Raw genomic sequence first — 26,114 nt, forward strand, 5'->3', positions numbered from 1 at the left:
TCTCTCTCTCTCTCTCTCTCTCTCTCTCTCTCTCTCTCTCTCTCTCTGTCTCTGTCTCTCTCTCTCTCTCTCTCTCTCTCTCTCTGCTGCCATTTTCAGTTTTGCCCAGAGGCTACATTTCTTTAAGAATGATTTTTATAAAATACTTGCCCGAAGTCCTTTGCTCAATTTGTAGCTCCCAAAGCAGTCCTCTGGGTCACAATAAAGCGCCTTTCTTGTCAGCGAAATGGGTAATTTGGTTTGGGATGTTTTCCTCTCCATTATTTTAATTGCGATCTCTGAGTTGGAATTTCTCTTCGTGCAACTGGGATCGATAGCCTTTTATTGCTGTTCCTTTTCTCTTTAAATTTTTGGCGAGTCCTGCCTCATTCTTCAGTGTTGGGGCCTCTTGGTGAGTGAGGGTGTATATGCGTTTCATATTTCAGTTAGGAAATGTATTTGACTACCAGTAATAGAGAAAAAAATGACTTAAGTAAGGGTTTGTTTTCCTCTAATGGAAAAAAAAAAAAAAAGTCCAGAGGAGGCAGTGTGGGTGTGCTATGCAGTCCTCAGGTTTTGGCCTCCATCCTCAGGGTTGCCTCAGAGTTACAGAATGGCTGCCTCTGCTACAGCCATCACATCCTTGTTCTGGGCAGGAAGAAGAGGGGAGGGGAGGGTACTGGTGGGCCTCTGGCTGTCTTTGCTCTCTGTGTTGCCTGAACTGCCTTTCCTTCCAGCCAGAAGCATCAATCCTGGCCGCACCCATACACAGGAGAAGGGCCCTTATGCATTCAGTTAAATGTAATAGAGTGGACCCTTTCTGAAAAGAAAAAGAGAGTATTAAATCTAGAGTCTTAAATCTGTCCTTTAACACATAGGTTCAACAGTGCTGCAATAATAAAAAGTATTTTCCAAGTAGATGTTAAAAACAGCATTTCCCCACAAGCTAGATAATCACTCAGGACTGAGTAGAAGTTTGCTGTTTCTCCTGAATGGTGCAGTTCCAGGCTCACTCTCCCTGTCACAGCCAACTCGGTGCCAGCACCTTCTGTGTGACCACGGGCCCAGAGGGCTGACCCGTCGGTCCCAGTTCCCACATTTTGGTCCTGGAAGCAGCTCTGGCGCCTCATGGTCATTGTCCTGCGATCTGTCAGCCTCTCGCCACTGAATGGCTTGTTTCTGAATGATTCCTGACTCCTGATTGGGATTTGAGCATTGGTTACCATTTACTTTTAGGAAATGGCCTTTTCTGTGTGTGCAAGTGGTTCTTCCCACACATTCACCTGATGCCCCTTTACCTGTCTGTTCCTGAGTTCACAGAGGCCTGAGTGCTTCCTTGGGGAGAGCTGGGCTTAGACTCTGTCTGTCCACAGTTGGTTTCTGTCGTTACCGGGACTGTCAGCAGAGCTTCCTGCAAGAACACCACTCTATTTAGTTGCCGGTTTTCTTCTTGGAATGCAGGGACTGCTTCTTCACACTGCCTGCCCCTGATGGCAGAAGAAGAAAGGTCATCCCTAAGACAAAGTACCAGAGCAGTGGTGTGGGGTTCAGGTGTCCTAGGCCCCAGTCCTGGTTCCACCATACGTTAGGTGTATGCTCTCGGGCAAGTCATTTACACTCTGTGAGCCTCAGTTTCCGCCTCTTTGGAATGAGGAAGTTGGGCTGAATGACCTCTAAGGACCTCTCCAGGAGCTCTGGGATGCTCAGCTGTGACTGTCTTAGAAACTCCTCTAAAAAGAGAGGAGAAGGGAGGGAGGAAAGTAGTGAAGAATCAAGGACACTGTATCTTTCTCCTTGATCCCAGAGTAAGAGTCCAGAGGATGGGCATTCTCTCTAGTGGTCCGTAGCATTAACCCTCAAGTGAGGGCTGTTCAGAATCAGTTTGAGTTTCTGTATTGTGAGCTGCCCATAAGTCGGTGGCGGTAGAGACCTTGTGGTGAGGGGCAGCTGCTGCTTTTTATCCCCCCTCCCCTCAAGTAAGTGGAAGGGGGGCGCCATGAGATCGTTGAGCTTCCTGCTTCTCCTCGACCTCTTGGGTTAAAGAATCGCATTTCTGTTGACTGTGTCCAGTGTCACTTTCAATTCAGGGGAGTGGCTGAGGGGGGCTTCTTTAATGGATGTTTTGATTTTATGTGGATGAATTTTTTCTAATTGCAACTTGTCCGTTTGTATTTTTTAGATTGATGGGCAGAAAGGCTCTTTCTTTGTGTTTTCTGCAAAACTAAGCCCACTCTTAGCACTCAGGAGATCTCAGTAAAGCCTAATACTTCCTTAGGAAGCTGAATTTAATTTATACTCTTAGAATTTTAGGTTGTTTTTTCCAGCAACCTGGTTAGAAGATCATCAAGCCACTGTGTACAATTTGCATTCTTAAGCGATTTAAATAGAAAGGGGGAATTTTATAAACAGAATAAAAGAAAAACAATAATTATGCTGGGGGAAAATCATCAACTGTGCTACGTAATGCTAATGAAATTCTCGTGTGGTTGAATATTTCCCTTCAAATAAAGATCGTAATGATACTTGGAGAATTCCTCCTAGAAGATGCTGGGAGCTGAAAAAATGATATTTTCAGGACAGTATACCATTTCTTGCGGGTCTCTAGCCCCAGGATAATGCCGGTAGGAGGCAGTCAAAGAATTAACTAGTTCTCTCTGTTTGAGACTCTTCTCCAAGAGCCTCTTCTCTAGTTGCCCTACTAATTGTGCCCTAAGACTGTTCCTTCTTGAACCTCAAGTAGAGTCGTCAACTCTTCACCTGCCAGTGACGGCAGGACTGCCTTGCAGTTTTGTGCCCCTTCAGGCCTTTCAGAGCACACGTGATAAAAAGTCAGTTGAAATGATACAGAGGGCTCTTGGCAATGCCCTGAGGAATTCTGTGTGTCTGAAATTATGGAGAAATGGCCATGAGCAGTGCGTTCTCATTTGAGCCCAGGAGCATGTAGCAAGCTGTAGAAAAAAGGCACATGTCATGGGTGGGCGGGAGTCACCGAATCTGTCTTCACCTCCCTCCTCCAGGCCTCAGATTCCTGCCCTACGGTTTCTTCCCTAACTTTCTTTCCCTGACTTCCTGCTCTGCCCTTCCAGTGACTCAGGTAGCTTCCCCGTTTCCTGCCTACACTCTCCCTGCTGGCCCCGAGCTGCTACAGGCTATTGGTCCCATGGACTTCTGTCCCCTCAGCTTTCCTGGGGCTGCCATGTCTATGACCTGCCCTTGAGGGCGGCCTTACAGAGGTCCAGCTGGTGCCGGGGGCCTCTGGACACACACTGGTGTCCAGGAAAAAGGGTCAGGTGGATTGCAGGTGTTTTTTAAATAGGAAAATTGGGGTGTTTCGGTTCATTGCAAGGCACTGTAGCTGGTCTAGAGCCACCATGGGACTTGTCAAGTCTGCCTTGCTGCTCTGACAGGATGACATACCGTCCCTTCCTGAGGCTGCCTTTTCTCACGCGCGCATCTTGCTAAATGCTGTCTTTTCCCTTTCATTTCTCAGTGGTGTCGTCGTTTCCTTGCTGTTTCAGGATACCGAAGCATCATAGGTTTCGATTTTGCCTCTGGCCACATCTGTGGGTCCCGTCAGCCTGCAGGGAAAGATAAGACCATTGTGATTTAATTAACAATGTAAGGAGCTTTCAAAGCAGCAACACCTTGAAAAGATACGATTGCCCGCGCTGTCGAACTCATCAGTGACAGGGGACATTTGAACATATATGATCTGTGTCTCCGTATCCAAGAGCTCAGTCCAGCCTTGGGATATGAAATATTCGTTATTTTCTTTCTGTTAGGGGAGACGATAACTTATTGAAAGAATTTGCTCACTTTAGAGCCAGTTTTTATCACATACATCCAAAAAAGGAAGATCAGTATCTTGGAAGAGGTGGTGCGAGCCAATTTCACTGTGATCCATTTGTCAGTGCCATAGTTTTCTTTTTTTTCTTCTGTGTACAATACTTTTCTCCATTATGACTTTCAGAACACATAGCTTTCAGAATCTCATTCCACAAGATCTAGGCAGAACTCAAATCTATTCATTAATCCTTACGGAGAACAACTTCAGCCAATGAAGTGGCTTAATTTTGTGATCAGTTTGGAGTTGGCAATATGCACAGGTTTGCCAAAAGACTAAAAAATCCACCTAGTCCATCCCCAGCTTCACACTCCTATTGCAGTAAAGGCACCCAAAGAAAAGTCACCGATTTCCTCTAATTTAGAATATCGCCTTTCAGACGAAGTTAGTTATAGATGGTAACACAATCATCAGAGACCAGCCTGCCAGGTATTTTAAGTATCTCAGTTCACGTCCATCACTACTTTCACTGATTTTCTACTTCCTCTGATTCCAAAGGGCTTACTAATATTAGTGACACTGTTTGATTGACTTACTAATATGCAGTGTCACTAGTATTAATAACTGTTGTAAACCCAACAGTTGACATAAAACGAATCAATGCATCGGGAACATGTGTACATATTTTCAATGGAGGATAAGTCAGGGTTTTGTGTGCCAGGAGGTCTTGAGTGTGCAACTTCCAGCAAATGAACCCCAAACAAGAACTACTCTCATTTTTATTCTGGTTGAGACCCTATTCTGTCCCAACAGTCATGTTCATGTGCAGAGCTGTTCTCATGGAGGTTCAGAGTGAGCTGCTGCACAGCTGGAATGACTCCACAGCCCTAGACGGGCTCTCCGTGAGTGGCCTTGTGCTGGACGATTGTATCACTGATGACACAGTCCTTCCTGATGTGTGGCGATGACTGCAGAGACCAATCGGAAACCATTAAGATGTTATGCACGTGGGACAGATCAATCTGATTTTCTTGTCTGGTCTGTCCTGCTTTGTGGCTCTGCCTTCCAAAGTGACTGTGAGATTAAAGCTTTTACTCAGAAGTACCTATCGCGTTCCCTAGCATGGGGCGTCTGGGCCACTGACAGCTCCAGCTCCTGTAGCTATGTGGGAAAGAGCCCTTAAGGCTTCCTCTGTCCTCCTGGGCATGCACTGGCCTCACTCCAGTTAGGAACTGGCTCTCCTGCCTATGGAGAAGGGCCTGGTGCTGGTGGCTCTTCCATGCCCCCAGGCATTGAGGCTTTCTGGGACAACTGTGGCTTCATGTTTGAGACACTTCTTATGTTCCTGGACCTTTCTCTTAGGGCTGGAGCCATTTAACATGGAGCTTGTAGGTAACACTAATAAAAAGGCCACAGTCCTGGAAGTGTCGTTTTTGACAGGTATGGACCTTGCAGCCACTCAGGTGGGGGCTTAGCAGAAGCTGAGAGCCACAGAAGGCCAGCTGGTGCAGGTTGGGGTATTTGCTCCTTCCACATTTTGTCAGCTGCCCAGACAGGATATTCTTGGCCTGGCAGAGCACATAAAATCACCAAACTGGAAAACTTGCTACTCAGAGTGTGGTCCACAGACCACAGCATCACCCTGAAACTTGTTAGAAATGCAGAATCCCATTTCTGACTTCCTGAGTCATGTGAGTTGTTTGTACGGAAATTTTACCGAACACTGATCTAGCCCATCTCCCCAGGAAATAAGATTGCTCTTAAATCATCCATGATTGATGTGATTTATCCAAGTTTCTTACTTTCAGAGGCTAATTTTTAATGGTATAATCTGTAGGTTCTAGGATTTGTATAACATCTAGATAAAATTATTCACTTAATATTTAAGTTATTTGATTGATAATTTAAAAGAAAATTGTGTTCCTCCTCTAAGAGTAGTTTATTTTAAAACACAGGACTTGTTCTTTATAAGGCAGGCTAGAGGTATTTGTTTGGGGTTTTTTTGAGAAGCAGGTGGCAGCCTTATCTACATAATCATGAAATTAGCAAACGATACCTGAGATGAATGAAACTACTGGAGGTGAAAGAGTGGGTGCACTTACAATGTTATTTGATGGTATGGGGTCTATATATTCAGAGTCCTCTGAGTGGGAACCTGGAAAACTAGACAATATTACTAGCTGACAGTTGATAAGAAAAAAGCAATAACCAAAGATACTCAACAGGAAATCAAAGGCTGAGGACAATATCCCACACAGACAGCTCCTCTGATGCTCTGTTACACAAACATCCATTTCTGAAAAAAATGATTGTGTAGTCCTTTTGGCTTCAAAGATAAGTTTTAATTCTGTGATTTCAATTACATATAGGGTGTCAATTTCTAGCCAGGATATGAAAGAAAAATGGAGGCAGGCTTCTCATGATCACATTTCCCCCGAGAGGCTGAAGTGACACTTCAGGGACATCTGTCCTACCAGGGTTGTCAGGACCCCTATCCCACGAGAGGGAACAAGAGTGAGTAGCTGCTACTACGCCTTCTCCTGACATGCCAGGTGCTTTTCCCAGTTTTAAAATAATTATATCCAAATAATACATAGTCCTTGTAGAAAAATCAGAAAATACAGATTAGCAAAAGGAAGAAAACTCAGAATGCAGCCATCCAGAAACAAGTTGTAATTTGGTGTCTGCCTTTATAGATTTCTTTCTGAGCATCTATATTCCTATATATGTGTATATTATTACCAAAAATTCTATTGGATAGTTTTATAGTCTAATTTTCTCACTAAGCATATTGTAACGTTCTTTATATACGAGTAAACTTACTTCTATAATAGTTTGACTGTCTATACAGGATTCCATTGTATTTCTTTCTGCACCATACTTTATTCACCAGTGCCCTATTGTTGGTCCTATAGGTTCTATTCACTTTTTCACTATTATAATCAGCATTTTATACTATATCTTTGTGCATATCCTTCATTATTTCCTTAGTATAAATTCCTACGAATGGAATTGCCAAGGTAAAAAGCGTACTTACTTTTTAAAGCTTATGATCCCTATTGCCAGGTCATTTCACTCTCCCATTGGCATGAATGAGAGTACCAGCGTCTTATAAAAATTGGGATTTTTATAAACTAAAACTGTATGGATGGATACACACACAGTAACAATGGGCAAAAGTGCTCTGAAGAGCAGACTGTAAACAGGGAGACTCTCAGCTTTTGGAGACCCACAGGCTGAAGTCTGTTCTGTGGCTCTCATTAAAAGTATAGTATTGATTACATGCCCGCTCCAACCTCAGGCAGCAATAACAGTGCCTCCAAACCATCCGTGCACTGCACAGGCTTCATGGAAAGTATTTCGCTTCCAGTAGAAAATTTCTATCTTTATTCAACATCAGTATTGTTGCTGTTAACCTTTGAGGGGAAGACAAGTTGGAAGTATTCAGGGAAGGTTGTGCAAAAAGCCAGGTCATATCGACTAAACGTTAACAATATTCAGAATTGACTAGGAAAGCGAAGAGGATCCCATCAGCCCTCCCTCCTTTCTTTGTAAACCTTCTCTCCTTCATCCTCATTTGTTAAACTTTTAAATTTTGTACAACACACTGGTTATGGAAGGAAAGGTACATTCCATCTGCTCTCACTTCCCCTTTTATTTTTATCTCACCCTGACATCTTCTGACATTATTATTGGTACCAAAAGGTACTGATGCTGAGCTGTGCAACCAGTGCCTGGAAGACTTATCTTTCCTTCTTTGTAACAAGAATAGTTGTGAGAAGTCTTTCCTTTATTGCGGGGAGAACTGGACTTCCTCTGTGAGTCCATCTTTAATATTTCATTGCCTCAGGCTTGAGCATAGGCTGAAATGTGTGGGTCACAGACAATCTAGACTCAGAAGTTGGAGATCTTTCTATGAGCTGGCGTGTTTAGAGGCTCACCGTCAGTTGGATGCTGTCTCTTGAGAACTGTGTAGGAACCTCCTGTTTCAGTGAGTATGAATTTTCACAGTCACCTGCTCAGGTGTAAGAGTGGAACTGTGTGTTGTATTTCTCTATAATCGAGCTGAACTTAGCTCTTGAGCCACACCTCAGCCCCTGGCAAGTGAAGGTACAGGTCTGCTCTGCTCTGGAGCCCCCACCCCTGCAGGGCTCAGCCCAGGAGTTCAGTACATGACCCTCAGAAACCTTCTGGCATCCAGGCTTTGGTCAGGTCTCTTCCAGTCTTCTTCCTCCCCCCAGAAGCCCAAACCGGACATCTGCTGAGGCGGAAAAGCCGCCCCTGCAGCATCACACATTCTTCTGCAGAGTCCAGTTCACGGGGTAAACGCCCTGCCCTAGGTTTTTAGCCTTTCTCAGCTCAGAAGGCCTCTTCTGTCTCCGAAACCTCAGTCCTTGCAGTAGAGAAGAGCCTTGCCCTTCCAGACTGTTTCCTCTGCTGTGATCTGAAAACAGTCTAAATTCAGAAACTTGATGAATGGTGGGTCCATCTGCCCCCACCTGCCCTGAAGCAATGAACAGCCCAGACTCTGCAGGTGGAGGGCCACAAGCGATAAGAAAAGTGTGGGAGAGGGAAACTTCGGTTATTATCTCTGAAATTCATCCCCTACGTCATTCAGAACCTGCCATCTCCCATTTTGTGTTTCTCTTCTATTTCTCACGTGTGAGCATCTTGCTTTCTCAGTTAGGTTGTGATCTCTGGAAGAGACCCTGTCTCCTCCTGCTTTGCAGTCCTTGGGGCCATTAGCAGGAGTAAGCACTTCAGAGCTAGGGGGAGCCCCAAATTGGGAGTTGGGAGATGTTTGTTCTCTTCTAGACCTGCCGTTGACTAACGGGTCGACTTGGTCAAGTCGTCTGACCTCATCTGTAACATGAGGGGCTGGACTAAATGCCTCCCCCATCTTTAATTTTCTAGTCATGCCCAGGAAGCTCGTTCTTCAAATGGGATGTAAGGTACCTATTTTTCTGAGGAAACTTGGAAACAAGGCCCAGGGATACATCAGTATCCTATTCAAGTTAGCAAAGCATTTGAATATTTCACTGAATTTTAAGCCAAAAAAAAAGAGTCCACAGCCTCCGTTTCCCACATTGCTAGTTTGATCATGAGCAGAAGCAATGCCACATCTTATCACTGATTTTTCAGTGCCCATCCATGATATATTTTATAAGCATGTCCATAGTGTTTTTTCCTGGAACACTTGTAAAGCTAATCATGGTTCATCTCATTTCTCAACATCCTGCCGGACAAATCCCTTTATAAAATAAATCTTAGTTACTATAGTTGTGAGGATTCGTCCCGCTAGCTCTCGCGTAAGGCTGAGCAGTCCTGATGAACAAATCCTTGGGGTAGGTTTGGTGAACACCGCCTCTTTTGTCTGCTTGGCTTTGATAGATGTACCTTACTCCTTAAAACAAGATGAATATTCTAACCCTGTTGTTTGCAAGCCCTGCTGCCTCATCTCCAAATCTACAGAATTTCACTGAGGTCCTGGCACTCTCAGGGTGACTGTGGCGCCGATGGAAATGGCACGATACAATGTGGTTTAGAAAGAATGGCAGTTACTGAGGAGAAGAATGGATTCTGTGTAAAATACTAGAGTCTCTCTTTTTTTAATTTATTTTTTACTGAAATAGAGTTGATTTACAATGGCCAGTAGACACATGGAAAGATGCTCAACATCACTAATCATTAGAGAAATGCAAATGAAAAACTATCATGAGGTATCACCTCACACCGGTCAGAACGGCCGTCATTAAAAAGTCTATAAACAATAAATGCTGGAGAAGGTGTGGAGAAAAGGGAACCCTCTTGCACTGTTGGTGGGAATGTAAATTCGTACATCCACTTTGGAAAACTGTGGAGGTTCCTCAGAAAACTGAAAACAGAATTACCATATGATCTAGCAATCCCACTCCTGGGCATTTACCCAGCCAAAACTATAATTCAAAAAGATACATGCACCCCTATGTTCATAGCAGCACTATTCACAATAGCCAAAACATGGAAGCATCCTAAATGTCCATTGACAGGAAAGGACAAAGAAGATGTGGTACATATATACAGTGGAATACTACTCAGCTGTAAAAAAGAATGAAATAATGCCATTTGCAGCAACATGGATGGGCCTAGAGATTATCATACTAAGTGAAGTAAGTCAGAAAGAGAAAGACAAATACCATACAATATCACTTATATGTGGAATCTAAAATAAGACACAAATGACCCTATCTACAAAACAGAAACAGACTCACAGACATAGAAATCAGACTTGTGGTTGCCCAGGGGGAGGGGAGTGGGGAAGGGAAGGGCTGGGAGTTTGGGATTAGCAGATGTAAACTATTATATATAGGATGGATAAACAACAAGGTCCTACTGTATAGCACAGGGAACTATATTCAGTATCCTGGGATAAACCATAATGGAAAAGAATATTTAAAAAAATGTCTATATGTGTATAACTGAGGCACTTTGCCATACAGCAGAGATTGGCACAAATAGAGTCTCGTCAGTCATCTGAACCATGTAACTTTTTATACACAAGGGGTCTAGTACATTGTTAAGCTCTGGGGACTGGTGCGTCAGACCTGTCTTACCTTCTCATAAAACTGCAAAGTCATTATAGTCCTCAGGACTTAGATAACTATGCCAGATATATTTAAGTGTTTCTAGCTGAATTAAACCTTCTCAGACCAATTACATATCAACTTCCCGGGCCTCTTCCAGAATCAATGTCAAGCAGTGTCAGAATTTAAAGTGACTTTGTTATTTCCTCTCTGGTTGGTGTCTGGCCTTTCCTTCCCCCTCTTCTTCCCATCTGCAGGTTTGTTCCACAACAAAGCTTAGAAATACATTTAAAGTCAAGTTGATGTCACATTTCCAAGTGGAGAAACATGCAGGGTGTCTAAAGCATCTGCCTTACTTTCTATATCAATCCTTTCTTAATTTTCTTTTTTTTTTTTTTTTGCGGTACGCGGACCTCTCACTGTTGTGGCCTCTCCCGCTGCGGAGCACAGGCTCCGGATGCACAGGCTCAGCGGCCATGGCTCACGGGCCCAGCCGCTCCGCGGCATGTGGGATCCTCCCGGACCGGGGCACGAACCCGTGTCCCCTGCATCGGCAGGCGGACTCTCAACCACTGCGCCACCAGAGAAGCCCCCTTAATAGTTTTAGAGGGAGTTCAAGAATAAGCCTCTCACATCCAGATTCCTGACATTGTTTCTATACTAGGTGATGAAAATTGAGAGCCGTCAAATAACTACAGGGATGGTAAAGCCGTACTTCTTACAAAACCTTGAGAGGGCCTAAGGATCAGAAAGATGCCATAGTGTTCTCCTCTGTCAAAGGAAAAGAGAGTTTTTGGCTTAGTCTCTTCAGCCTATATTCCATTCTTCAATTACAGGAAAGTTCTGTGAATTCAGGCTGAAGGAGGAGATGCAGTTTATCTATATTATGGACGCATTTTGGATCCCCTGTATTAAATACTCTGCATGTCACCTCATTGCCACCAGATTGCCACTATTCCCAACCCTGCGTCTCATTTTGACTGCAGTCTGGGGCTGGCACTGGGACCAGCCTTGCCCCTTTCATAGCTCAAAGTTACAGGCCAACCAAAATTACTGAGAATTGAGAATGTCTTAGACTTTAAGTGTTGTCAGGGACAAAGGGGATTGCTTCAACTTTTTAATTAGTTCAGAGGTTCCAAGAACTGACTGTAAAAATAACTGTGAAAAAAAACCCCAAAAAAACTGAAGGCAGGTTATTCATTATATTCCGGATGAATAGACTCTCCCAGGAAGGAATTTGGAAACCCCTTTCTGGGAGCTTTTATTTCAGGCATTCTGGGAAGACCAAGCAGCTTGATGTGGGGAGGTTGGCCCCCTGTGCCACTTTAACATAGCAGGTTTTATATTCATTGTCATTCTGGAGCTTCTTTCCCTCCTGCTTTCTGACCTAATCTTTCTCCACAGCATCACCCTATGCCCTGGGCATGTCTTTCTTACCCACCTGGTCCACTGTCTCCTGTGGGTTTTCCGCCACTTGGTCACATGTGTCTGGTTGACAGACCACACATCCAAGCCCCTGAACTGTTGGGCGCTGTGGGGCTCTAGAAATGCAAATCAGGAGTTTATTCAGCCTCCTGCATTTGAGGTTAGAGGGACTCAAGCTAAACTCCAGGGCCAGATTGCCTAAACCATACAGCCTGCAGCAGCTAGAGGTGCCCTTGTTCAGACTCTTGGCCTCCTGGGTGTGTCTGGGGCCCTGTGGTTCTTATGGCGCTGGAACGTCCAGGGCAGTTTATTCAGGGGATTGTAAGGTTACTGCCTTGGAAACCCCTTGTTGTACCCACATTGAACATGGGTTTGTTCAGTGAAGTGTCTATTGCATTTAGGTACCTGACTTCATCTTATATATTTTATTGTCTATCTCCCATCACTAGATTATAAGTTGTATGAAGGCAGAGACTCTTTTAGTCACCACTGTATCCTACAGTGCCTGGCAGGTAGTAGGTGCTCAATAAACATTCCTTGGTTAAGTAAGTGATTGCCACTGAATTGCAAACTGTCAGTGATAAATGGTGGATAAAATGACAGGAGACATCAGTCATTGCCCAGAAATTCTAGAAAGGGGTATCTGAGCTTGTCATATCCTGAGACTTGGCCAGGCACTCCCTTTGGAATGAGCGATCTGGACCTTCAATTAGAGACGTACTTGCTGTTGGGAAGTCAGTGTCTTGGGGACACATCAGTTTGCCAGTTCTGGGAGGAGGGCAGTCTGGCAGGCACTGGACAGCAGGGGACAGTGCGGGCAAGAGAGTGGCAGTGAGGGGTCCCACTGGCAGTGAGGCAGCATTGAGATAGCCAAGTGGGAGGACCAGCATAAGGACATCTGTCAACAAGCAGAAGGACCTCAGTCCCCTCCCTGTCCACCAGCAGACTTAGGATGTCCACGTGGGTCAGGGATTGCCAGAAACTCTCCAGGTATACCACGTAGGTCAGGGATTGCCAGAAACTGTCCAGGTGTACCGCGTGGGTCAGGGATTGCCAGAAACTGTCCAGGTGTACCGGTCAGTCCGTCTGCAGCAGAATCACCCACCCACATTTCCTGATGGAGCCCAGCTACAGTTTCAGAGCCCAGCCAGGCAGGCCGAGGTTCAGGGCAGGATGATTCTAAGGATGGTGGACTCAAGAGGCAAGAAAAAGCACATGGTGAGGCGCACAGACACGCCGTCCTTCTCCAGCCGAATGGCCTTCGGCGGATCAGTTACCATTTCACCTGCAAGATGGGGAGAAAGAATACACCTTTAGCATGGTGGTGTTTTAAAGATTAAATGAGATAATATATATAGTAAAGCTTTTAGGACAGTGTCTGACAAATAATAAGAACATAATACATGGTTGTTATTGTCTAAGTTATTTTCTGTTACACTTATGAAAAAGAGGGGATATACTGGGGAAAATGGAAGAAATCCTCAGGTTAATAATACACTTTCTGCCTCAAAGAAGGCCTGAACTGGTGCAGTGCTTTCCTTACAGTTTGTGTTTTACATTATCCAAGGAAAATCTAATTGTAAATGATCACATGGGAAAGAATCTTCTTTGTCCTCTTGGGAAGCATAAGCTAGTTGGAAAGCTTTGTGAACAGCTCCGATCTCTCTCCAGCCCTGGGGAGATCCGCCCATTGGCCGGTTTGGGTCTGTGTCCTGCCCTAGCCCAACAGGTGCTCTCTGAGGGCCTTTGAGAGGACGTGTAATAGATATGATAAAGGCATATCCTACAGTCGCAGCGTCTCTGCTCCTCCAGGGAGGCGGAGAGGCTTTTCATGTCAATTAATTATTCACATTTTCTCTTCATCCCCTCAAACACTTGGCGTCCTGTCTAGCTCCACAGGGGCAGGTTTGCTCTGGGCGTGTGTAACCCCAGCACCCGATGACGGTGACGGTGTGGGGCTGCGTTCTGTGCCCCTTTGAGCCTGTATATTTCAGGGTCACATGCAGTGGGCACATGCTGGTGACGGCCAGAGCGCACTAATGCCACCACTCATTCCCCCGGCTCTTCTCAGCGGCAGGATATTAGCCGCTTACGTCTCTGTGGTTCGCACGGTGAAGAGGGAGCGCTGGGGCCGGGTCTTCGTCCTCCTTGCTCGCCTGATGAGGGCTGCATCCCGGGTGAGCCGTGCTTGGCTGAGTGCCTGTCAGCCCCCTCCCTGCTCCGAAGCTGGGCATCTTGCCCTTTTGCAAAGCTGTAAACATCCACTCAGCCATGCAGGCTTCTGCATGGCCTTTGTTCCTGCTCCCTGGGAAACCTTTGTGCCGCCCATAGAGGTGGCCGACTGAGCACCCTGACAGCTCTGTCTCGGAGACTCAGAAGCTGACTTAGCCCAGGCCTCTTCTCACCCAGGCCTCCCACACCCGTCTGCTTTCCCTTGTCACTCTCTTGCTTTTCTGTCACTGTTGTGCCCACCTGCAGTGCTGCCCTGCACTTCCCCTTGAGGGCAGCGCTCACATTGCAAAGACCTGGGCGTGTGCCCTCAGGGAGGCGGTTTCTGACAGTCTTCCTCAGAGACCCAGGGCCAGAAGAAAGAGATGTAAAGGGGTGTCCATGACAGGAAGCTATGGACTGGTGGCCGAGAAGCCAGCCAATCAGAAGCGAGCAGGAGAGAGAGGTGAAGTAGCAGAAGCGTGGCCAGAAATGGCTGGAGAGTGAAAGCTGCCCCTTCGGCTGGGAAACAAGTACTTCTGTGCAGAACCGCGGGGGAACTGTGCACACAGACCTCATGCCATAGCCAGGTGCCTGCCCGCTCCCTCCCTCTGTGCCCTCGGCAGGTCCCTTCACCTCTTTGTGCCTCAATATCCTGCTCTCTGAAGTGAGGACAAGGGGAGCGACCCTCCCCGCCCCCCCGACTTCTGGGGTGGCTGTGAGGATCCCATGAGCTCGTACATGTAGAACACTGGCCCCCAGTGAATGTCATCTGTGTGTCACGCAGCAGCATCACCCCACGTCCATGGCCACGCACACGCTGAGTGTGGGGTTAGGATCTTAATGGGACCGGCTGACGCTCTGACAACTTCCTTTCCCAAACACTCTTGCTACTCCACGTGTCCTTTTTTCCCCTTGTGGAAATCATCGGTAGTTTTCTCAAGTGAATGTCTTCATCCCCAGATTATTCAAAGCCTTTCTACACCTTCCATTTATAGTGAGCATTCACAACTGTTTAGTGACATCACGTCTCCACTGGTGGGCGATCAGGGCACCACAGAAAAGTGGAATATCCATCGTAGGCGACTGTGGTACCTCCTGGAGCTACTTACGGGCAGGAAATGTCATTGGTTTGTGTTTTCACTGCTCTTGTTTCCACTTCACTCCTGCTGCTAGTGGTGCTTATGTTCAGTGAAACCAAGTAGCCAGGTGAGCTGAAAGAGCAAGCAAAGAACCAGAATAATCTATGAATTCCAGTTGTTTTTTAAACCACCAAGATGAACTTTCACTGGTTCATATCAAAACAGGGCACACACAAGATAACTGTATGAAAGCGGGAATATGGCCGAAAGGTAACTGGTCCATCCTTAAGTTCAGCACGTCACCTCAGCAACACACAGGTCCAGTTGCCAACAGGACATCCCTCCTGGAAGTCAATCGGGCATCACAAGCCAGCATGGCCAAAGTGGATCTCCTTATCTTTCCCCACAAACCTGCCCTTCTTCCTCTGTTTTCTGTCTCAGTTAAGCATCAACATCAGATGAGTTGCTCAAGCCAGAAACATCAAGGTCAACTCCTCTCCTGCTTTTCTTGCTCCTACCTCCAGGCCTGTGGGCTCCACGTGCTTCCTAAATAGCCTGTGAGACTAGCCCTCTTCTGTACACCCTCTGAAAGTGTCACTGTGTGTTTTGAGCCAACCCCAAGCCGTGGCTCGAAACAGCAGTCATTTATCATTTCCCATGTGTCTTGGGTCAGCGGTTCCAGACCAAGATCTGCTGGGTGTCTTTGAGTGTCTTGAGCCCGGCTGATGGAGGCTTGGCTCAGCTAGGCTGGCTCGGGTCCACGTCGCCCTCATACTCCTTTCTGGCCCCAGTGGGCTGGCCCGAGCATGTTCTTCTCATGGAAACGTTAGAAGCACAAGAAACAAGCCAGAACGCATGCCGCTATTTCTGTTGGCCAAAGCTAGGCGTATGGTCTCATTTGAAGTCAAAGGGTGGGGAAATGCACTACAGCCATTTAGTGGAAGGAACTACAAAGCCACATGGCAGAGAGCAAGGTGACAGGGTAAGATAGAGAACCAGGGCCCATAATGCAATCTCCCACGTCCTTGTTATCCTGACCTAGACTCTTCACTCACCTTCTAACTTCTTGCTCCGCTTATAGCCGACCGCCCCTGACTTGATCCCAGCATCCCTTTATTAAAAATTTCCACTGCCCCTTATCACTGCCGGATTGAGCTGAAGCCCTGTACAGCTTGGCCCCAATCCATTTTTCCTGCTGTATCTGTTGCCACGTTTCAGAATTACTCACCACCCCTTTCCAAATGTGCTTGTTTTTCACACAGCTCTGTGCCTTCATAAACAGTCTTCCCTCTTCCTGCCGTGATCTCCCCCATATCTGAGGTTATTGTAAGTGAGATATCATCGACCCTTCAAGACGCAGTTCACCTGGAGCATCTTCCAGAAAGCCCTCTCAGAAGCCCTCTGGAGAAAAAATTGCTCCTTCCTTTGTGATGTGGTAGTAAACTGCAATTGCATCATGCTCATACTTAACTCATAGCAATTCGAGATTAGGCTCAGCCAGAGGGAGAAAGAGAGGCAGAGCTTAAATAATTCCACCCACCGTTCTACTCCGTGATTGTGGGAGTACCGAGACTTGACTTTGCTGTTACCTTAGTCATCCTTTCCTCTTCAGCTCCCGAAAGCCTCTTGTAGCATAAAAGGCACAGCCTACTGAGCGGGCGTCTTGTGTTTAATGATACAAGACTCTTCTTTTATAACAACCAGGCAGCAAGCCTTTATTTCATCTGCTGTTCAACCAAAGGAACATCTATCTGGATGTGTGGTCTTGTTGCAAATCAGGACCTTCCAGTTCTATCCTGGAAATTCAAGGGACTATCAGTGGTAATAGTGTCTATAGTCAATGTTTATGTCATGGTGACTTTAGAATCTCCCCTCCACCTGAGATGCTACTCTATCATATTTCCTATAGACTTATATCAGATTGAATTTTAATCTTTATGTCGGTGTTTCCCAGCTAAGTCATGAAGTTCTCATTTGTGGCTTATGGTTCTTTCTGGCTGCTGCCTGTGGCTATGCAGGTCATACACTGTACAACTCTAAGGGGGCACTAGTCACACCAGAGTCTATGTAAATGGACTCCCCCGTAGTCATGGTGCCAGCTCCCTTGTCTCCCAGTGCCTGGTACATATTGATTGCTCAAGAAATGTGTGGGGGAATGAGTGAAGGAGAAAGAAGGCAACAGGAAACTGAGCTAACTGTTCCCAAGTGAGATATTTAACAGTCAGGGTTCGAATGCAAATTCAGACAGGTTTTGCTCCAGCAAAATGAAGACCATGTTATCATAGGTGCTTGTGATGAAATGTACCTGTAAACCCACTTGGAATGTCTTGTTTAACTACAAAAAAATCACCTTTCATCCTGCAAACTGATCAAGGTGATGGTTCCTAAAAGCACATCATGCTTCTCAAACGTTACCGACCCCGTGATCGCCCTGTGCCTGATACCCTAGCGGACATCGTGAGGCATGTGTGTGCAGACAGGTCTAGATTCTAGATGAACCTTGCCCTCCAAGTCACAATAGACTTGAAGTTTCCTTGACTTCCCTTGGACGGTCACACAACTTAAATAAATGCAAGAGGAGCCATCATGAGCAAGAACAAGCCTTTTATCGGGTTACTTGATGAAATACGCTGAATATCTTTAAAGTAGAAATATGCCAGTGTGGCTGGCAAACTGTTCACCCCATGGGAGAAGGTTGCCCAGGTAAATGGTCACCTTCACACTTGGAATTCGCTGTTCTGCCAGAGGACACGGGAAGGGGAACTGACCCAATCAGGATGTGTGGGCTTCTGGGTGGACACGGCCTGAGGAGGGGCCCAAAAGGCAGCAGGACACAGGCAATGATGGTCCGACCATGCGTCACCCCACCCCTAACCACGGCCCCTGGCAGCTCTGACAGCAAGAACACGGTGCTCGCCCCCCTCCCCGCTGGGTCGTTCTTCCCTGTGTCTTGAGCAGCAAGATGGTCACCACCCGGCCACCCTACCATCAGGACACAGTTGGCAGGATGCCTCACCAGCCAGGGCTTGATGTGTCAATTAGAGTAAGTGCCTGGTGAAGAAAGGATTCCATAAATGTTAAATGAATGAACAAACCGATGAACAAACCAGCGAAATAAGCAAACCAAAGAAGTGCAATGATATAGGGACCATTTGTGGGGGAAGGCACTGCAGTTACCTAAGGAAATTCTAAATGGTGTGCACTTAGGGCTACAGCATCTTCCCTAATGGCCCTGTTATCCTTTCCAAACCCATGGAGACTTGACTCTGTGCTGTTCAATAGAAAATACGCTCAACCTGAGGAAGCACCACACCAAGGTTGTCCTGACAGCAACCAGCTTGGGAACCGGTGTGTAATAGTTCTTGAGTTTGGGGCTGCCAGGGTGCTGCAACAGGAGTATTTCCACGGGAGCTTGGGATCAGAATTTCAAAACAATCAAGGAGTCCGTTCAGTTAAAATTAACTTCTCTTCCTGCCCGAGGCCTTGCATGTTATCACGGGACGCCTCAATGAAATAGTCACCATTTGTTTCTTGGGTTTTGTTTTGTGCTGCTAGGTGAGCTCTCCGTGGAGGAAGCGCAGGACCCTTTCTTGGTCAGCGTCCACATAATTGCAGACCCAGGGGAATCCCGACCCCTGCAGGAGGCCATCGACAAGGTCTTGGCTTGGATCCACCCAGACCTCCAGCTGTTCAGGGTCTCTGAGAGGAGGGCGTCCCGGCGGCGGAGGAAGGCCCCCAAGGTGGCGCAGCCAGCCCTGGCGGTGGTCCTCTTCCTGCAGGAGGAGTACGGCGAGGAGCAGATCCTGCAGCTGCACCGCACGCTGCAGCGGCCGCCCTGGCGCCATCACCACACGGAGCGCGTGCCTAGCAGGTTTCTGCCCTACCTGCCCTGCAGCCAGGAGTTCTTCACTCTGGCCCCGGGGACACCGCTGTGGGCCATCCGGCCTGTGCACTACGGCAAGGAAATCGTGCGCTTCACCATCTACTGTCGCCATGACAACTACGCCGACATCCTCAAGTTCTACGAGCTGATACTCAGGCGGAGCCCCAGCCAGAGGAAAACGGACTTCTGCATCTTCCCCATTTTCTCCAGTCTGGATGTGGACATCCAGTTCTCCCTGAAGAGACTGCCCTGTGACCAGACCCCGGTCCCCACTGATTCCTCCGTGCTGGAGTTCCGAGTCAAGGACATTGGCGAGCTGGTGCCTCTCTTGCCCAACCCCTGCAGGCCCATCAGCGAGGGACGCTGGCAGACGGAGGACCACGATGGGAACAAGATCCTTCTGCAGGTACCTTGGGGGAAGTCTGTCTGTCTGTGTCTATCTCCACTTGGGGAGAACAGAGAAACAAGTGAATTGGTTCTGCCAGAAACCCTGGTTAGTACCTGTTACAGAACAATGAGTTAAGAAAAAAGAGAGGTCAGTGACCCTCTGTCTGGCTCGTAGATCAAGTCAAGGTGTCCATACGCTAATTAAACAGTTTTCACTTAGCTGCGTGGCCATGTGCCCCAGGCAAGCAATGCCGATTCCTCTAGCGCCTCTTCACCCACCTGTTGGAGCATCCACTAAATGCTTGTGGCTCCCGGGGATTTAGAATGAACTGATATCCCAGGGGATTTGGTATTAAAGATTCCTTAATCTACTCCCTCACAAGTAGGGAGTTTTTACCAATGAATTCTTCACTTCCACAAAGGAACTTCAGGAAAACCCGTCAATGACAATTGTAAAATGTGTTGACATTCAGTAGAGAAGATACCTGTTTTCTTTATCGCTCTGGTGCCTCCCCCCCCTTCTACCCTTCCACCCTTCTGCTACTGGGCAATAGGTGGTTCAAATTCAGTGATCATTGGAAATGACTTTCTTGGTCTTTTAAGGAGTACGTGATGCCTCTGGAGCTTCTTTCATTCAGCTTAGGAAGGGGGAGTGAATACATGGAAGGAAATGGATGCAGTAGACTGTTCTGTGGTTAATGTCTTGGCTCAATTCCTGGACCCATTTCTCCTCCCATCCTTCCAGCGATCGTCCCAAACTCTTTAGACGTTATTAGTTATACTCTAGAATTCAAAGTTCAGCATACAGATTTAAGAAGGTCCTATACCTACCCTACCTGATAAATGCTTTCAAGACCCAGGCTTTCTAGAATTAACAGGTAAATCCGTCCAGGCATATAGGATTTTGTCTTTCTGAAACACCTCTGCCTCTGGCATCTCAGTTTTCACATACGGCTACCTGAGAGGAGAAAGTTGATAGCAAGTTCAGGGACACTGTCTTGAAAGGTGCTGATTGTATTTACTTGAATCACAGGTAAAGTTTCATAGTTTTTGTTGGTTTGGGCATTAAACATCAGAACTATAATCCACATATCGCAAAATGAAGTGAGAATTTGGCACATGACAGATACCTGGCTCGAACTACAGCCAGGCCACATGGCTCAAGTCAAAAAGGTCACCTTGAGATATTTACGATTTAGAGGAACTAGATAATTTTCAGATTTCCCTTTGAACTATGCAAATAAGAAATAATATTGCTTTATTATTCACTGAACTAAATGCTAGCTAGCATTTATTTTTTAATTTTTATTTTATATTGGAGTATAGTTGATTTACAGTGTTGTGTTAGTTTCAGGTGTACAGCAAAGTGATTCAGTTATACATATATGTATTCTTTTTCAGATTATTTTCCCATATAGGTTATTACAGAGTATTGAGTAGAGTTCCCTGTGCTATACAATAGGTTCTTGTTGATTATCTATTTTATGTATAGCAGTGCGTATATGTTAATCCCAACCTCCTAATTTATCCCTCCCACCCACACACCTTTCCCCTTTGGTAACCGTAAGTTTGTTTTCAAAGTCTGTGAGTCTGTGTCTATTTTGTAAATAAGTTCATTTGTGTCTTTTTTTTAGATTCCACATATAAGTGATATCATATGATATCTGTCTTTCTCTGACTTACTTCACTTAGTATGATAATCTCTAGATCCATCCATGTTGCTGCAAAGGGCATTATCTCATTCTTTTTTGTGGCTGAGTAATATTCCATTGTATATATGTACCACATCTTCTTTATCCATTCCTCTGTCAGTGGACACTTAGGTTGCTTCCATGTCTTGGCTATTGTAAATAGTGCTGCAGTGAACATTGGGGTGCAAGTATCTTTTCAAATTATGGTTTTCTCTGGGTATATAGCCCAGAGTGGGATTGCTAGATCATATAGTAGCTCTGTTTTTAGTTTTTTAAGGAACTTCCATACTCTTCTCCATAGTGGTTGTACCAATTTACATTCCTACCAACAGTGTAGGAGGGTTCCCTTTTCTCCACACCTTCTCCAGCATTTATTGTATGTTAGACCTTTTGATGATGGCCATTCTGACCGGTGTGAGGTGATACCTCATTGTAGTTTTGATTTGCATTTCTCTAATAATTAGCGATGCTGAACATCTTTTCATGTGCTTTTAGGCCATCTGCATGTCTTCTTTGGAGAAATGTCTATTTAAATCTTCTGCTCATTTTTTGATTGGGTTGTTTTTTTTTTGATATTGAGCTACATGAGCTGTTTGTATATTTTGGAGATTAATCCCCTGTTGGTCACACAATTTGCAAATATTTTCTCCCATTCTGTGGGTTGTCTTTTCATTTTGTTTATGGTAGTTTTTTTTTTTTGTGCAGAAGCTTTTAAGTTTTTATTAGGTCCCATTTGTTTATTTTTGTTTTTATTTTCATTACTCTAGGAGGTGGATCCAAAAAGATATTTCTACGATTAATGTCAAAGAGTGTTCTGCCTGTGTTTTCCTCGAAGGGTTTTATAGTATCCGGTCTTACATTTAGGTCTTTAATCTATTTTGAGGGTTATTTTTGTGTATGGTGTTAGAGAGTGTTCTAATTTCATTCTTTTACATGTGGCTGTCCAGTTTTCCCAGCACCACTTATTGAAGAGACTGTCTTTTCTCCATTGTATATTCTTGACTCCTTTGTCATAGATTAATTGACCATAGGTGCATGGGTTTATTTCTGGGCTTTCTATCCTCTTCCATTGATCTATAAATCTGTCTTTGTGCCAGTGCCATACTGTTTTGATTACTGTAGCTTCATAGTATAGTCTGAAGTCAGGGAGCCTGATTCCTCCAGCTCCGTTTTTCTTTCTTAAGATTGCTTTGGCTATTCAGGGTCTTTTGTGTTTCCATACAAATTTTAAGATTTTGTTGTTATAGATCTGCAAAAAAAAATTCCATTGGTAATTTGATAGGGATTGTGTTGAATCTGTAAATTACCTTGGGTAGAATAGCCATTTTGACAATATTGATTCTTCCAATCCAAGAACATGGTATATCTTTCCATCTGTTTGTGTCATCCTCGATTTCTTTCATCAGCATCTTATAGTTTTTGGAGTACAGATCTTTTGCATCCTTAGATAGGTTTATTCCTAGGTATTTTATTCTTTTTGATGCCATGGTAAATGGGATTGTTTCCTTAATTTCTCTTTCTGATATTTTGCTGTTAGTGTACAGAAATGCAACAGATTTCTGTGTATTAATTTTGTATCCTGTAACTTTACCAGATTCATTGATGAGCACTAGTAGTTTTCTGGTAGCATCTTTTCTATGTATAGTATCATGTCATCTGGAAACAGTGACAGTTTTACTTCTTTTTTCCAATTTGGGTTCCTTTTATTTCTTCTCTGATGGCCGTGGCTAGGACTTCCAAAACTATGTTGAATAAAAGTGGCAAGAGTGGACATCCTTGTCTTGTTCCTGATCTTAGAGGAAATGTTTTCAGCTTTTCACCATTGAGAATGATGTTTGCTGTGGGTTTGTCATATATGGCCTTTATTTTGTTGAGGTAGGTTCCCTCTGTGTCCACTTTATCTATAAAGTTTTTACCATAAATGGGTGTTGAATTTTGTCAAAAGGTTTTTCTACATCTATTGAGATGATCATATGGTTTTTATTCTTCAATTTGTTAATATGGTGTATCACATTGATTGATTTGCATATATTGAAGAATCCTTGCATCCCTGGGATAAATCCCACTTGATCATGGTGTATGATCCTCTTATTTTATTGTTGGATTCGGTTTGCTAGTATTTTGTTGAGGATTTTTGCGTCTATGTTTATCAGTAATATTGGCCTATAATTTTCTTTTTTTGTGTGGTATCTTTGTCTGGTTTTGGTATCAGGGTGATGGTGGCCTCATAGAATGAGTTTGGAAGTGTTCCTTCCTCTGCAGCTTTTTGGAAGAGTTTCAGGAGGATAGGTGCTAACTCTTCTCTAAATGTTTGATAGAATTCGCCTGTGAAGCCATCTGGTCCTGGACTTTTGTTTGTTGAGTTTTTTTTTTTTTTAACATCTTTATTGGAGTATAATTGCTTTACAATGGTGTGTTAGTTTCTGCTGTTGAGAGTTTTTAAATTTCAATTTCAGTGCTTGTGATTGGTCTGTTCATATTTTCTATTTCTTCCTGGTTCAGTCTTGGGAGATGGTACCTTTCTAAGAATTTGTCCATTTTTGTAGGTTGTCCATTTTATTGGCATATAGTTGCTTGTAGTTATCTCTTATGATCTTTTGTACTTCTGTGGTGTCAGTTTTATAATCCCTTTTGAAATGTGAGAAGAGTTTTCTTCGGTGTTTGAAGACTGCCAATTTTTTATGCAAAACAATGCAGTTGTGTAAGTAAAAATTAATGAAAGGATTTTGTTTATACTAAAAGATCAAAATGAATGTGATTGTTTCTGAGGGACTTTTTCCTTTTTGCAGTATTTAGAATATTTTTTGCTCTCAATCCCTGTAATAACGTAAATGAAAGAATAAATTAGGAAAGCTTGGCCTGAACTCCACTCAAAGGAATCATTGAAAGAATATTTCAAAGAAAAGCCACAGATTTAAATGGCTATACAATCTGTATGGGTGCAGGCTTTTGACTTTAGAGCATCCAAGAGTGAAAAGAGTAAGAAAAAAAGATTTGTATCATGCGGTCTCAGGAGTTTGGCCCTTTGTTCAAAACAGTAATGTTCCAGAGAGTTAAATTAATGTGGGCAGAAATGACTAATAGTCCCTCTCACAGTTCTTGATTATGGCCGTTTGAACAGGTTACTATTTACTGCATCACTGCAGAAAGCCATCCTCTGCTCTAGCATGAGACATACGCCTGCCCACCTCTTCAAATTACTTTTAAAAGTAAAAATTTATACTTCGTTCTTTAGCAAAATTAAGATATTTTGGTCGTGGAGGGAGGGACACAGTTGAGAGAACACCTTTTTTTTTTTTTTTTACATTCTCCTTAGCAGTGTGTTTCCCAGGTTTCATTTTCAACATACATGCTTTTGTTCCATTGGGTGCAGTTATACGTTGAAGGCAATCTTGGTTGGGTAGTTTCTAGTTGCTTTCTTAAAATATAGATTGCATTTCAGTTCCTCATCCTGTCCCACTGAGTTAACATTCCGTATTTCAGAGACCTCCTCCAGCCATTTCATTCCTCTGGAGGAGAAAAGCTGAGAGGTTTGTTTCTGGGAGCTGCTCAGCCTCTTATAAGAATTTGGAAATGTTTTTAACTAAGATCTGATTAGATGGAAAGAAAGCCTTCTACCTCCTGAAACTCACCTCTCCTTTCTTGGCATTGCCTGATTCAGGGGGGAAAAGGCGGAGAGGAGGTGGGTGGGGAGTTGCCAGCATCAGATGTTGCCCAAGATCCCTCTAGAAAAAGCATCTTAGAAATTTGCATTAATGCTTGATGATCGAAACTACAGCTTTCTATAGCCAAGATCTGTGTTACACGAACTAGAAGTAAACCGACACTGTACTTTGAACATAATAAGTTCTCTTTATACATTTCTCTTTACTTTTTATTGGAGAATAATATAAATGATATATACAAGGAAAAGTGCACATCACAAATATATGCTCAGTGAATTTTCACAAATTGAACATTTGAATAAGCAACACCCAGATGAAGAAACAGAACATAGAAACAGAAGAGAAGTCTTCTCTTCCCCCATTCCTGGGACTCCCTTCCCTTAAATGAACGTATTAATTACTCTGTATTTCACAAAAGTGGGGGGAAGGAGCATCTGGTCAGAAAAGTTGGGAACATGGCTGTGTTACCTGGGGGTGTTTTTGTATTTATAGGTAGCTCCCACATTTTTTTAATAAAAAGACTTACGTTGGCTGACAAAGATATAGATCATACAAGAAAGATTAATAAAAATAATTAGATACCAAAGGGACTTGAAGTAGAGGAAAAATAATGATAGGAAAGTAAGGTAAACCAAGTATGATATCCAAAGTGCATGTCATCTCCTATCTGAGAGCTGTGCTGTTTAACTGGTAGCCACTTATGTGAGGAATCTCATATAAGTGTGATCATACAGTATTTGTCTTTTCGTGGCCATTTAAATTTAACATTTATGTGAATTAAAATAAAAAATTCAGTTCCTCAGTCTCACTAGAACATTTCAAGTCCTCAGTAGCTCCATGTGGCTGGCGGCTGCCATATTGGTTAGCACACATACAGAACATTTCCATCATTGCAGAAAGTTCTGTGGATAGCATTCTTCCAGAAATAGGCCCCAATTTTGATTTTGAGTTCTCCAGCAGCAAACACAGAATGGAAAATCAGCAGTGATACAATTTAGAATCCATGAGGCAAAAATAAACTATGCTCCAGATGCACAACTATTCCAGGTTCTGCATCCTGGAAGCGGCGTTGCTCCCACCTTCTCATGTCCAGTGAGGTGTCGGCAGCCTGCCCTCAACTGTGCTCTAAACAGCTGCATCGAGGCCCTGCAAGGCTTTCTTACACGGAGCCTGCAGGGTGGGCAGGGTGCCCGGCCAAGTGTCGTGCAGCAAAGCCACTGCACAAAGGGAGGCTGGGCAAAACAAGGCGGTGCCTGCCTGCAGCTCCTGGGGCCTTGGCTGAATCCCAGAGGGAGGGATACACCTTCAGAGAATCTCCCCAAATTTGTTTCTCGCAGCTAAGCTTTTGGTAGATTGTGAGGGACAGTGAGCTTGGCTTGTTTCTTTCCAGCCGAGTCCCTGGAGTACACCTGTTCCATACAGCTGGTAAAGGACGGAGTCATATGTC

At 44.5% G+C, this 26,114-nt stretch overlaps 1 protein-coding gene across 3 annotated transcripts in view; it reads left to right on the top strand.

Moving 5' to 3' along the window:
* Positions 1-26,114, top strand: part of FAM124A (family with sequence similarity 124 member A) — a 107,617-nt gene that overhangs the window by 9,655 nt on the left and 71,848 nt on the right. For all 3 annotated transcript variants that reach the window (XM_027116377.1, XM_027116378.1, XM_027116379.1), the window contains exon 3: positions 18,597-19,330. In XM_027116377.1, the coding sequence (XP_026972178.1) occupies positions 18,597-19,330 (734 nt within the window). The remainder of the gene's footprint in view (positions 1-18,596; positions 19,331-26,114) is intronic.

Source organism: Aethalodelphis obliquidens, unplaced genomic scaffold (genome assembly GCF_003676395.1).
Source record: "Aethalodelphis obliquidens isolate GAN/ISIS:26980383/991018 unplaced genomic scaffold, ASM367639v1 scaffold16, whole genome shotgun sequence".
NCBI classification, from domain to species: domain Eukaryota; kingdom Metazoa; phylum Chordata; class Mammalia; order Artiodactyla; family Delphinidae; genus Aethalodelphis; species Aethalodelphis obliquidens.